The sequence below is a fragment of the Mus caroli genome, chromosome 14 (genome assembly GCF_900094665.2).
Source record: "Mus caroli chromosome 14, CAROLI_EIJ_v1.1, whole genome shotgun sequence".
NCBI lineage: Eukaryota > Metazoa > Chordata > Mammalia > Rodentia > Muridae > Mus > Mus caroli.
The window spans coordinates 61,281,887-61,295,995 of NC_034583.1; the positions used below are offsets into that span (position 1 = coordinate 61,281,887).

General features: G+C 49.7%; 1 protein-coding gene across 3 annotated transcripts in view; it reads right to left on the reverse strand.

Moving 5' to 3' along the window:
* Sorbs3 (sorbin and SH3 domain containing 3) overlaps nt 1-14,109 on the reverse strand; it is a 32,466-nt gene that overhangs the window by 1,291 nt on the left and 17,066 nt on the right. For all 3 annotated transcript variants that reach the window (XM_021181830.2, XM_021181834.2, XM_021181835.1), the window contains 13 exons: nt 12,563-12,653; nt 12,263-12,349; nt 12,108-12,161; nt 11,306-11,392; nt 10,785-10,846; nt 10,131-10,273; nt 9,847-9,899; nt 9,715-9,761; nt 9,427-9,541; nt 5,813-5,938; nt 3,790-4,098; nt 2,984-3,084; nt 2,628-2,734 (listed from right to left, as the gene is read on the reverse strand). In XM_021181830.2, coding sequence (XP_021037489.1) covers nt 2,628-2,734; nt 2,984-3,084; nt 3,790-4,098; nt 5,813-5,938; nt 9,427-9,541; nt 9,715-9,761; nt 9,847-9,899; nt 10,131-10,273; nt 10,785-10,846; nt 11,306-11,392; nt 12,108-12,161; nt 12,263-12,349; nt 12,563-12,653 — 1,382 coding nt within the window. The remainder of the gene's footprint in view (nt 1-2,627; nt 2,735-2,983; nt 3,085-3,789; nt 4,099-5,812; nt 5,939-9,426; nt 9,542-9,714; nt 9,762-9,846; nt 9,900-10,130; nt 10,274-10,784; nt 10,847-11,305; nt 11,393-12,107; nt 12,162-12,262; nt 12,350-12,562; nt 12,654-14,109) is intronic.

Here is a 14,109-nt window from a genome sequence, read left to right on the forward strand (position 1 = left end):
TAGCCCTGGCTGTCCTGGAACTCACTTTGTACACCAGGCTGGCCTCGAACTCAGAAATCCGCCTGCCTCTGCCTCCCGAGTGCTGGGATTAAAGGCGTGCGCCACCACGCCCGGCGGGGCTAGGATTTTTATTTTCCATCTTTTTAAAACTAATCTACACTTAACTGGCCACATGTGGCTACTGGATACAATATCAGAGGCACAGGTCCAAGCCATTCCCCATAACATTACGGCTTCTGCTATTGAAAGGGCGTGTTTTCTTCTTGTCAATAGAAGTCTACAAAACTTCATATGTAGTATAAAAGAAATGTCAAAGCAAAGGTGGGTGAGTGTTGAGGTTTGGTCTATTGCTGTGTTGTTGTTGTGTTGTGTTGTTTTTCAAAGACAGGGTTTCTCTGTGTAGCCATGGCTGTCCTGGAACTTACTCTGTAGACCAGGCTGGCCTCAAACTCAGAGATCCTCCTGCCTCTGCCTCCCAAGTACTGAGATTAAAGGTGTGTGCCACCACTACCCAGCATATTGCTGTGTTGTAATGCTAAATATTGTCCTTCAAGGTCTGGTTGCCCTCAGGGATGAGAAAATCCTCCTGTACACCAAGGGATGCTAGCCTTGCTCCTTAGGTTAAAACCATTGGTTGAATAAAGATGCTAATAGCCTATATAGCTGGGCAGAAGAGATGTAGGTGGGGCTTTGGTTCCTGAGCTTGGGGTCAGAGGTAGGAACACAAGAGAGAAGAGAGAGGAGGAGAGGAAGATGCCATGAGGTAAGGGATTGTGAGAACTGGCCATGAGGGCTGACCAGTTGGAGTAAGAGCTGCTCAGATGAATCAAGGCAAGCTATTATAACTTGGGGTTATTGATAGGGAAGTAGATACTAATAGCTTAGAGAGTAAATATCGGCCCAGATCTAATGCTGTCTTTATTATACATATAAAAGTTGTGTGTCTTTTACCTGGGAACTGAATGATCAAAGGTGGGGGTCGAAACCCCCCACTGAGGTTAATATGTTTCTACAACGCATGAGTAAAACAAGCAGCGAGGACCTCTAACTCCCATGGTGTGAGAAAAATGCCTGGCACTGAGCCGCTGAAAGTCAGATTAGAAAGGGAAGACTAGCTGGGCAGTGGTGGCACATGCCTTTAATCCCAGCACTTGGGAGGCAGGGGCAGGCAGATTTCTAAGTTTGAGGCCAGCCTAGTCCACAGAGTACGTTCCAGGACAGCCAGGAACTCACAGAGAAACACTGTCTCGAAAAAACAACAACAAAAAACAAGAAAGAAAGAAAGAAAGAAAGAAAGAAAGAAAGAAAGAAAGAAAGAAAGAAAGAAAGGGAGGAAGAAAGAGAGAGAGAAAGAAAAAGAGAAAGAAAGAAAGAGAAAGAAAGAAAAAGAGAGAAAGAAAAAGAAAGAGAGAAAGAAAGGAAGGAAGGAAGAGAGAGAAAGAAAAAGAGAAAGAAAGAGAGAAAAAGAGAAAGAGAGAAAGAAAGGGAGGAAAGAAAAAGAGAAAGAAAGAGAGAAAAGAGAAAGAGAGAAAGAAAGAAAGGGAGGAAGAAAGAGAGAGAAAGAAAGAAAAAGAGAAAGAAAGAAAGAGAAAGAAAGAGAGAGAGAGAAAGAAAGGAAGGAAGAAAGAGAGAGAAAGAAAAAGAGAAAGAGAGAAAGAAAGAAAGAAAGAAAGAAAGAAAGGGAGGAAGAAAGAGAGAGACAGAAAGAAAAAGAGAAAGAAAGAAAGAGAAAGAAATAAAAAGAGAAAGAAAGGAAGAGAGAAAGAGAAAGAAAGAAAGGAAGGAAGAAAGAGAAAGAAAAAGAGAAAGAAAGAGAAAAAGAGAAAGAGAGAAAGAAAGAGAAAGAAAGAAAGAAAGAAAGAAAGAAAGAAAGAAAGAAAGAAAGAAAGGACTATACTACCCAGTGACTTCTGCCAAGATAGCGATTTAATCCTTTGGGCCCCAAAGTCTGCTTGTTAGAAGTCAGGGCTTTTCGCCATTCTCTTCTCTCCCTGGCCAAGAGTATACAAGGCGTGCCCACTTTAGGGAATCTGGAAAGTGGGTCAGCGGGCACCAGACAAGATCAGCATGAGGCTTTAGGTCTTAAGTCCTTGAAGTACAATGTCTTGGGCCAGTAGTGAATGGCTGAGATCTTTTTTGGAAGTGGGGGGAATTTGAAATAGGGTTTTATTGGATAGCCTTGGCTGTCCTGGAAGTCAACCTGGCTGGCCTCAAACTCACAGAGAACTGGTCTCTCTCTGCCTCCCGAGTGCTGAGATTAAAGGCCTATGCCAGGCTGGCTGACATCTTAGGTTGTTTCTCAGCTTGTGGGGTGGGGTGGGAGCAGGGGAGAGGACACTAGGGTGTGAGACCTGCTTGAGGAAGCAGTGGTATGCAGAGGGGAGAAGCAGGGACCTCGGAGTCAGGAATCTGGTCCCAAGTGTGACTCTGTGGCAGAGCACACAGCTGAGGCATCTTCCCCTGAGCCTAGCCTCTCTTCAGGACAGTAAGGAAGGCGCCGTCAATTCAGAAGGTTGGTGGGGGTGTTGGCTATAAATCTTTACTGATTCAGCACTGCCACTGAAGTCCCACAGGAGACTCTAAGACGCCTCTTTCTGGCCAGCCGTCTTCCTCCACAGACTACATACCCACAAACCAGCCATCGTCACATTGCTGCATGACATCCACACGGTCCCCCTCTCGAAGTTCCAGCTCGTCCTCGTTCTGGGGCCTGTACTGGTACATGGCCCGGTACCTGTGGGAAATGGCAGCATGGCAGCATGGCAGCATGGCAGCCAGAGGCCTCGGGCTCCTTCCCAGACCTGCTGGAAGTTCTGCAAAGAGCTGTCACTTCCAGTGCCCTGTCCCCATCACCTAAGCACCAAGAGACTAGCTCTACCTGGTAGTCTCCCCAACCTATAGGTGAGGGCAATGGTAGGACCCTGGATTAGTACTGCCTGCCAACAACTCCCTCCCAAGGCAAACCTCCCCAGCTGGTACTCACGGAGTCCAGTGTATCTCTGTGTTTGGGGAGGAGGGTCCCAGGTTTATGGGACGGCTGGTGGCTCGAGGATGGGACAGGGTTGGTCCGGGGGTATTGAGACTCTGGGGGTTCAGAGGAAGAAAGAAGGGGCATGAGGAGGAGGTATGAGGGAGACATAGTAGCTAGGGGTCCCATAGTCTGAGGAGTTGTTTTCATGCTTTTCATCAAGCTCCCAGGCCCAGGAGGGTGGATCTGACTAGCTCACTTCAGAGGCCCCAAGCAATGTGAATGGCTGGACTTCTGAGCTCCAGCAAGGACAAACCAGGCCTCAGCAGGAGCCAGGAGCAGCTGTACCTGCTCTGAGAGACGTGCTGGGTGAACATGTGGACCCAGGGCCAAGAGCACAGTGAAGGGCTGCCAACCACTTCTGCTCAAACCTACCCCATTAGTCTCCCACAGTGGGAACTGTTAGCTTTTCGATACAGGGAGACTAAACCCAAAGAGTACAAGCTCTGTGCCTGTGGGCCATATAGCATGCAAATACCAGAGCCCTGATACCTAGTGTTATACCTTGCTGAAGATCAACACTGAAAAAGTGACATCTTGGAGGGTCAGGTCTAGCCAGCCACCCTAGCTGGGCCTGCCCATACCTCCCTCCCTGCGCTGGAAGATCAAAGATCAGAACAACCTTAAGGAGGTTAGGGCCAAAGCAAGATGGGGCTAGGCTAAGTTCTGCCGAGCTTCCTGCTTCTCTGGAGGCTGTCCAGGAAGGATTACCAGTGTGGACCAGTCAGAGGATAGGAAATGTGAGAAGCAGGCTACCTCACCTGGGTTTGGGATCTGGGCTCCTGGAGGGTGATGGGGAAGGGGAAGGCGGAGCGTCGAGGGGAGGTTCGACCTCCCCAGTCAGTGGGGTCCACAGGTATTGAGGAGGGGTGGGAGTGGCTGCTTAGGTGAGCAGTGGTTGTCGGGTTAGGTGATGCAGGGAGCTGGGGACCATCGTCACAGAGCCTGAGCCGGGGCTCCCGGTTTATCTGCACGTAGCTGGCAGGGAAGATGCCCTGGCGTCCAGTGCCAGTGATGCGCCCCTCATACCAATGTTCGTTCACCTTGCGGATCAGGCAGATGCGTTCCCCCTGAGGGGTCAGAGAGAAGTTCTTGTCAGTAGGGGTTTCCTGAGCATCACACACCTGAGGGTGGCTCACCCAGGTCACTTCATTCAGGCCTAACACTTTAACATGCATGAGGGATCAGGCTCAGAAAGGGTCAGCAGGTTATCTAAGCTAAAAAGAGAGGAGTCAGGAACAAGTAGAAGACTAACTCGCCCCATAGCAGGCAGCATTGCATTTGGATCAGCTTCCCCCCCCCACCCCCCGAAAAGCTCACAACACTATCAATCCCTACTGCCAATCGCTAATTACAAACCCCAATTACAATTCCCCAGTGCGAAGTCAAAGCTATGTGGCCTTGGGCAAGCTGCTCTGCCCCTCTAAGCTTGGTTTCCTCCTGTGTTAAATGGGAAGACCAACCACTGTGTTGAGACCCAGAATCCAGGGTGGTCTTTTACGTAGCAATGGACAGATCGTAACATGGCGCCACAACTCATTCCCTCATTCCCAGGGCAGAAGGCCTTCTCAGGACAAGCTGATGGAGGTTGGCATAGAAGTGACAGCATGTCAGCAGGCTACTCTAAGAAGGATGTCCCCACCCCACACTGCCCTGTCCTCTCCTTCCCAGCCACCCACCACCCCTTTTCTGCATATCTGTGGACCCAAGTCTTTCCTAGGGTTACTCACTAGGCCTCCACCCCCAATTCAATCAAAGGAAGGTCAGTCCCTCATCGCACAGAAACTTTTCATACTTTCTTTACCATAATCTATAGCCCCAAACATGCTTCTCAGTAACATCCCAGAACCCACATACACACATGCATACATGTATGTACACACGTAGGGCATCATGTTTGATACAGAGCCCTTTGCACACAAAACTTATTTCTAGTCCTTTTAAAATGTAGATTACCATCATCAACCAGGTGGTTAAAGAAACAACGGTAGGGTCAAGCCTGATGGCTCATACCATACTGTAATCCTAGTATTTGAGCAGCTGAGGTAGGAGGACTACAGGGAATTCCAGGCCGTCATGGCCTACACAGTGAATTCTAGGCCAGCCTGAATGACAGAGCAAGACATTGTTCGTAACATTCTTTCAAAAGTAGAACAAGTTGGCCAAGCCATGCAGCAGGCCTATAACTCCAGCTATTTGAGAGGCTAAGGCAAGACTATCACAAGCTCAAGGCCTTGCGGCTGGAAAGATGCTCAGTAGTTAAGAGTATCTGGTGTTCTTGCAAAGGACCAGGAAGTCTATTCCCAGCACCCATATAGAGGCTCACAACCATCTGTTACTGTTATTTCAGGGGCTTGGGGCTTACATCTGGCCTCCATAGGCACTGCATGCATGTGGTACGTCCATACATACACACAAGCAAAACACTCATTCATGTTTTTAAAAAATGGTTCAAGGCCAGCCTGGACTATACAGTGAGTTCTAGGCCAGCCTGGGCTATAGAATGAGTTCAAGGCCAGCCTGGGGAACTTAGCAAGACCCCCCTCAACATTAAAAATAAAACGAGGGCTGTAATAGAGCACTTGCCCTGTGTGACAGGGACCCTTGGTTCAGTCACAAGTACTGGGGTTAAAGAATAAAAGATCAGGGGTAACCTATCCCGAGAAAATGAAGAAAACTAAAATTCTGGGTACAGTTGACATTTTAAAAAATATATTCATTTCTTTCTGCAGGCTCCCCTTCGCCTTCCCTTGCCCCACTCTACCATGCCCTGCCTGGCCTCACCTTTCGGAAGGACAGTTCCACCTCCAGGTCTCCCTTGAAGGTATACTGAGCTACCGCGTCGCCATACTCCAGCACCTGGTATGTGGGCGGCTTGATGGGCTTGGGAATCTCATCTGCAGGCAGAACCTGAAGGGATGGTGCGAGCAAAGTTCAGACCAGGTAGCAATGGATACACACCCACACTCCCAGAAGAGGGAGCCATGCAGAGGACAACATGGACAAGGCTGCCCCTGGTCAGATGTCACATCTACACACTGACCAGATACAGCCTAGCGGGTGGCAGTATGAGTATAGGCAGGCATGGGTGAGAGGGGTCATCCAAGAAGGCTTCCTGGAGGAAGACTTTCCAGTGGACTGATGTGCAGTGGGACAGGCAAAAACAGGATGGTGAGTGCTAAGATAGAAGCCAGTTCAACTACAGAGCTACAGATGTGGGCCACAGAGACAAATGAAGGTGATCCAGTGTGGTGGCTTGAGTGAGAGAATGATCCCTATAGGGTCATATATTTGAATGCTTAGTCACTAGGGAGTGACACTGTTTGAAGGATTAGGAGGTGTGGTCTTGTTGGATTGTTGGTGGAAGTGTGTTTCTAGGGGTGAGCTTTGAGGTTTTAAAAGCTCAAGTCAGGCCTAGTCCTGGTGATTCATTCTCAATCTCTCTCTCTCTCTCTCTCTCTTTCGATCAGGATATAGCTTCCAGCTACTGCTCCAGCACCTTGCCACCATGCTCCCTGCCATATGATAATGACCTAAGACTGAAACTGTAAGACCCCAATTAAATGCTTTCTTCCATAAAAGTTCTCAGTCATGATCTCTTCAAAGCAATAGAACAGTGACTAAGACATACAGTCTAGAGGTCTTTAGCAGGTTTGTTTACTCTGCTAGTTAAAGAATTAAAAAGCAGGATTTTTTTTTTTTTTTTTCCCGAGACAGTCTTTCTCTGTATAGCCCTGGCTGTCCTGGAACTTTACTCTGTAGACCAGGCTGGCCTCAAACTCAGAAATCTGCTTGCTTCTGCCTCCCACATGCTAGGTGGGATTAAAGGTGTGCGCTACCACTGCCTAGCAGCAGGAAAAATCTTGAGCGCACCAGGCAGCAGCAGCAGCAGCAGCAGCAGCAGCAGCAGCAGCAGCAGCAGCAGCAGATCAAGCTCCCCGTGGACAGTAGCAAACAGAATCAGCTGTTGGGAAAGGTGTTTCTTGGGGCTGAAGAAATACACACATATGCAGCAGGCTTGCAGAGACTAAGACCCTCTGCAAGAGAAGCTGAAGAGTTCAGTCTCTTTGGAGGGCATCTGAAGGCTCTTCCTTTCCTGATTTTGGGTTGGCCAGTTTGGAAAAGCTAGGATGTCTGATTGGCCCACAACTGTAGTGTAACATGGCCTGGCCTCGAACTTACCGAACCAGTCCATTATCTGGGCCTGCTGGAGGGAACAAGGGCTTACAAGGCATGTGTTTGAAGCTGTTAGGCGTTTGTCTCAAGTCAGGAGGGTGAGGAAGAAGTCCACCATCTTGGAAATTGACCATCTTTGTTAACTAGTCATGGCCCTTCTCCCTCTCTCTACCCTGGTCTCTCAAGGGTTCTGTAGAGCGACTTGTTCTAAAGCTGAGGACTTACTATTATTGTTGTTGTTTGATTTGATTTCTCAAGACAGAGTCTCACTATATTATCTCTGGCTGTTCTAGAACTCACTAAGTAACCCAGGCTGGCCTTGAACTCACAGAAATCCACCTGGCTCTGCCTCCCAAGCACCAGGATTAAAATCATGTGCCACTAGGTCTGGATCAATTTATTGCATCTTTTACCACTGCTGAGGGCCAAGTGGCCCTTGGTTTAAGTGTCCTGGTCCCTCCTGCCCTTTGGTCCCATCAGGGCTCCGAATCCCCATGCTTTCTTGGTTAACCCTATTCATAAAAACCAATAAGCTAATCAACCATTTCACACTAAGCTGTAGGTGACTGCTGGACGAGATGACTGTATATACTCAGTAAAACTGCACTGAAAACAGAAAGGATGTATGGGTAGACAGAATCTGTAATCCCTGTTAAATTACAACAGCCTACCCAGTTATCAAAGGGACAGCATGAAGGTAATGAGAAAAGAGTTTAAGTTAACCAACAAGAACAATAAGAATGATGGTCATGGTGGCGCACGCCTTTAATCCCAGCACTTGGGAGGCAGAGGCAGGCGGATTTCTGAGTTCAAGGCCAGCCTGGTCTACAAAGTGAGTTCCAGGACAGCCAGGGCTACACAGAGAAACCCTGTCTCGAAAATCCAAAAAAAATAAAAATAAAAATAAATAATAATAATCACAATTTGGTCAGTCCTGGTGGCCATCACCTTTGATGCCAAGCACTTGGGAGGCAGAGGCCGGGCAGATCTCTGTGAATCCAAGACCAGCCTCTACATAGTGAGCTCCACACCTTCCAGGGCTACATAATAAGATCTGGTCTCATAACAAAACTAAAACAAGAAAATTAATTATTTTTATTTTATTTATGTATTTATTTTTATTTGTGTTTAGAGGGAAACCTAACAGTATCAAATACTATTATTATTGATCAACTAGACTAACATGAGGTAGGGGGATCACCATAAATTTGAGGCCAGCCTGGGCTACATAGTGATTCTAGGCTAGCCTGGGCTGCTGTGCCACTCTTGTCAAAGGAAAAAGAAAAAGGAAAAAAAGGCTAAACTTTTACTCATGAGGACAATCATTAAGTCATGAGCATTAGAAAAAGGATGATGTCAGGAGGCTCACGGAGGGTAGAAGGCTGATCCCCTGAGTTTAGACCCCAGCACCCACAGAAAAGTCAGGAGCTGAGCAGTAGGAAATAGGAAAGCCTGCCTTAGGGTGGAAGGCAGGAGCTGACACCCCAGATTTGTGCACCATAGGAGGTGTGTACCCACACATACAAGACTAAACCTATATGTTTTAATAGTTTATTTCATTTCTTTATTTTATGTGCATTGGTAGTTTGCCTGCATTCATGTCTGCGTGAGGGTGTCAGACAGCCTGGATCTGGAGTTACAGACAGTTGTAAGCTGCCATCTGGGACCTGAACCTGGGTCCTCCGGAGGCAGACAATGCTCTTAACCACTGAACCATCTCTCCAGCTCCAAGAATAGATATTTTTAAAATACAAGGGAATAGTATGAGCAACTTTATGCCAGAGGTTTATTTTGCTACAAATTAAGACACAGATACTAAAAATAACCTATAGGTCTCATTAAGAAACGACTTTTTGTCTTAGCGCAGAGCCTTCATCTCTAAAGTGAGATAATTATCACTCTCCAGGCAGTGTGAGGGAACACACCTGAAAGACATGACACATTTGCTAGTGAACTGTCATCCATTTCACATTCTGGTCAGCCGAGACCAGATTAGAAAGATAGAGTCTGATAGCTAAAATGTAGGGCCCTAATGGGGTGATGGCTTCTGGATGAGGGTCTCTTCACCCTTCCCCCGGGGTTGTGAGACAGTCTGAACCCTGGACCAGGTGACATGTGGGCCAAGGACATTCAAGACAGATAGCAGAGACCCCCTCAATGTTTTACAAGAAACCTGGAGTCTGCAGTTTCTAAGTCTCTCCCTACCCATCTCTCTCACTCACCTCCACATAATTAGCTGGGAAGATGCCCAGCCGGCCATGGTGTTCCCCCTCCAGCCAGTTCTTGTCCACTTCCTTATGGATATAGACAATGTCACCCTTCTGCAGAGACAGCTCCCTGTAGGGGAGAGCAGTGTACAGCACTGGGTTCTTGGAGACTTTCTTCTTCAGACACTGCCTGGTGTACCATCTCCCCCTCCAGCCTTCCGCCCATGGAAGCCTGGACCTTCCCTAACCCTCACAGTTCAGACTGCCCAGGGTGGAGTGGGGAGGGCTGAGAAAACCACTTACTTGGGGGACTGTGCCTGGAAGTCAAACTTGAGCCGGGCGGCCTTCCTCTGGGAGAAGAGAGAGAACAGAGTGGGCTACCTCAGACAGACAGGGACCTGCCCAGACACTCCCTGACCCTAGGGACTCTCTTACCTTCTTCTCCTCCTTTCTCGCAGGGCTGCTACCCCTTTCAGAGGCGCTAGGCTCTGTGGAGAAGCACCACCTCAGCTTGGGGAGGTCATGTCTGAGGGGATCGGGTTGGGATGGGTTATGCTCCCCCCACCCACCCACCCAGGTCAGGCACAGGGAAGCAAAGGGTTCTGTGACCTTCCTGGTCCCCACCCTCCCTTTCCTGGGTCACCACATAGCTAGCTGTAAGAGAACTCCAGAACCAGTAGGCGGCCTTTCAGGGCCAACAAAAACAGGATTTGTCTTACCTCGGGCTGAGGAAGGGTAGACAAAATCTCTACGTCCCAGAAAGGGGCTTCCTCCTCCATCTGCCATTCTGTGGGGGCTCAGGGGTCGGGAAGAACTGAAGTAAGGTGCATGCGGTGAGTTGGGCCTCCAGGCTGAGGACAGACTGCAGGGACAGAGGCAGTGAGTCACCTGTTTAGAACTTTACATCCCTCAGAGCTGGTAGTCATATCTTACCTCCCAGGCCCTCTGGCTACCCCGATCCCGTCCCCTGCCTTCCAAGGCGTCTTCCCAGGTCCGGGGATCTCAACAGGATGTCCCATTTCCCGTGTAGCAGAGGGCCGGGAAGGGTGAGGCCTTGAATTAGGAGAGGCGGAGGCCTCTGGGAGGAAACGCGGGAAGTGTTGAACCTCTGGTCCCACCACCCACCTCCAACGCCGCCAACGCCACTACCACTAGAGTCCTCCTTGGCTTAGGACAGGTGACCTCAGAGGGCAGACAAGCCCCAGCAGAGGTGCGGTTGGGATGCCCCGGGCACTTTTCCGATCTTCAGGCCCCTCCTCCGGGGTTCGCCCATCCTCCACCGTGGGCAGGGCCATCGCCCCCTCTCCGGGCCCTTGCCACGTCCCCTCCCCCGGAACAGACCCTCTGCTCTGGCCCTCGCCTCTACCACTCACCGGGCTGAGGGCTGCTGCTCCAGGCCGAGCTGCTCAAGGGGCCGTCGTGGAGCTTGAGAGTTCTGCGCAGGGACACCGGACGTGATCAGAGCCTGGGACCCCGGGACTAGGGCAGCCCAGGCCAGTGACACCACCTCCTCCGGAAAAGTTCGCAGCTCAGGAGGGAAGGAGGCCGGAGAGGGGCGGGACGCGGGGTCCTAGAGGCGGCCGCGAGCCTTCACGCAGGGAGGAGGCGCCAAGGAAGGAGGCCCGGCCCGGGAAGCCAGGGCCAGGTCGGGTCTTGGGATCCCTGGAACTGCGACTAGGGGCGGGGACGGGTAGGGGGGTGGGGACCGGAGCCGATACACTGAACCAGAGTTGGCCAGGAAGGGTTCTCAGGGGTCACTTAGAAAGTCGACACCCAGTATTTTGTAGATCGGACAAGGCTGAAGTCTGCCCAAAGTCGCCATTTTCCAGTTCTGCCTGCTTCCCTCTGTCCCCTGCTAAAGCCTTCCTTCTAAAAGCCCTCTGGAGGCTAGTACCTTGGGGGACGGCAGGCGGGTCTCAATGGCCCGTAGGTCCTTGTCCAGCTCTGCGCTCAGCTTGGCCAGTTCTCTCTCTAGCAGGACCTGGGGGAAAAGATCCTCTTGGGAAGTGCACTGTATTAGAGACAGTTGGTCAGAGGTCAGAAGCGACAGGCTGGTCAGGGGCAGGCCTCAGGGAGGAGGATCAGGGCCTGATGCCTGCAGTCATGGTTCAAGGGTAATGGGAAGGTGACACCTCATTCCTGTCATAGTCCCTAACCCAGGACTCCAGGGTGTCAGAAGTGCTTTAGTATTTTCTGGGCTTTTTAATTTTGGAAGAAAAGGGATGGGGGTGGGGACAATGTTTTGTTTAAGAACCCGAGGGCCTGCCAAATTCCTTTCTGTTGGCTTCCGTGGCCTTCCATGGCCCTGGTTTGCTGCAACCACATACCACACACTCATTCCAAAGAGCCAAGCAGGTGCTCGCATGCACGTATATTCAGGTACACACTCGCCCTTCCCCGTTCTCTGCTTACACTTTTTCCTAGAGGAACTCTCTCTACCAGGCTGAATTCAGCTCTAATTCATAAGTACCTTTGATAATGCTTATATTATTCTGTGTGTTGTTTATGAATCATCTACTACATTCAGGCACTGTCCTTGGTGCTAGGGATAGAGTTGAAAATGTATCTGCCTAAGGCAAGTCGGAGCCTTGGCTCTATGGCCTCTATCCATGGCTACTAGGATCACATTGCCCAGAGCCACCCTTGTTTACTGTTGACGCCAGTACCCTTCCCCCATGCCATCTAGGAGCACTCACCTCAATGGGCTGTGCAGGCTTCTCAACAGGGTCATCCACCAGTGGTTTCTTAGGCTGTAGGGTGGGAAGGGTATGTCAAAGGGGATGAACCCATTTGGAACAGGCTCCAAATGAGGGGTGTGTCCAGTCCTAGAGGAACCTGCTCATGTGCTCACCTTATGCCCAGTTTCTAGTTCGTGCAGAAACTGGTTCCAGGAATCTTCTGTCCAGACATTCTCTACTTTCTCTCGATGTCTAGGCACCTGCACAGATGTGGGTGGCCATCAGCTTGAGTAGAGGGACACTAGGGTTGTCTCTAGAGTCTAAAGGCAGGCAGGCCTTGTCTTCCCTGATATGCCCATGAATCCCTTATAAAGTATGCAAGCTGAAATCGGAATGGTCTATGCTATGTCAGCAGATAGGTGAGGCCAGAGAATGTGCAGCTGGGGATGGGGTTGGGGAACAAAATGGCCTACCTGATGTGGGGGATGAAACCCTGAAGAGGATGGTCTAAGATTATAGTTAAAGGTGTTTCTAGATGTCTCTTCAGAGTGGCTCCAGTTTCTTCTGAAGAAAGAGAAAACACCACGTCAGCTTCCTCTTAGAAAACTGAGACCTGGGTGAGAATGTAACCAAAGGAGAAGGGATTGTGCTATCTCTGTCATTCACACTGAGGAAACCTACCTCCCCGCTTACTGTGGAAGTTGTGCAGTTGACCCTGTAGCTATAGCAAGCTGTATGGAACCTTGGGCTCGATACCGGTAAAATGGGAGTGACTTGTCAGGGAGCATGCGCTAGGTGTCCAGCAGAAGGCCTATACAAACATTGCTCTGTAGATAGCCATGACCTCTCTTGTGGCCTTGGGCAAACCTATCCTGTGTGTGTGTTTGGTATGGTATGTACTTGTGCAGCTGGCTTGCAGGCTGCTCTAACCAAGTGATCTTATAAACTATGGCCCAGGATGTAAGACAACGAACAACTTCAAGGGAAACCTGGGAGCATCTTGACTCAGGAGACCTGGGCAAAGTGTTTCCAGTCCCTAAGCCTTGGGTCCATGGGGCTGGGAAGAAGTGATAAACCCTGTGTGGCCGCCTCAGCCACTGGGGTGCCCTGTCCACCTTAACTCTTCTCTAGGGTTTCTCTCTTGGCTAGCTTTCATATTCCAGCCGCTGGTTTTAGTCTGGAACAACTGAATGGAGCTTATCAAATGATGGCATGTCTGACAGAGTGAGGATGTGTTGCCTATAATTAGGACTCTGTTCTCATTTCTATAATAAAAAGGTGATCATGAGAATGGAATGTGCTGTTTGCAATAGAAGGAAGCACTCATCATATGGGAACCTGTGTGTTAGCATGTTGGCAAGACTTGCCATATGCCAATCACAACACTTACTCTCTTAGTCCTCCCAGTCACCCCCATCACCCCCACTTACAAGATGGAGACACTGACACTGGAGCTCAAGGTGGAATGATTAGTGGTACTACCCTGACTTGAACTTATGACAAAGGCCACAGGTCAGCAACAGCTGTGCTAGTGAACTGAATTTGATCCCATAAAGGCAAGTACAGCTGGTATACTTTACCATAGAGCAGAGTTCCAGGTCCCCCAAGGTGTAGCAGAGTCTTGCTTGGCACCCCTTGAATACTCAGCCCAGGGGAAGGAATTTCTTCCTTTTCCTCTCTGGAGGGCACGTCTGAGCCACAGTCTGACAGAAAACTGGGTTCACCCATGCTATAGGTTTTCTCTGTTTTTAAAGTGGAAGGGCCACCTGTCCAAGCTGCCCTTAACAGCTTTCATCCCCTGGGCACACACCACGTATGCTCTCTGGATCTGTGAGGGTCTGGCTCCTGACACACAACAGGAGTGAGTCTGTTCCTAGCTACCTTTGATCCTTTGAGCTGGAATATCTGCAGCTGTGGAGCTCCCTTTGAGCACCTCTAGACCCTTTCCTGTCTGCTCCCAGACTGTGCCTGGTTTGGCCACAAGGGGACACTAGTCTCTATATTGTCTTGACCACAGCTC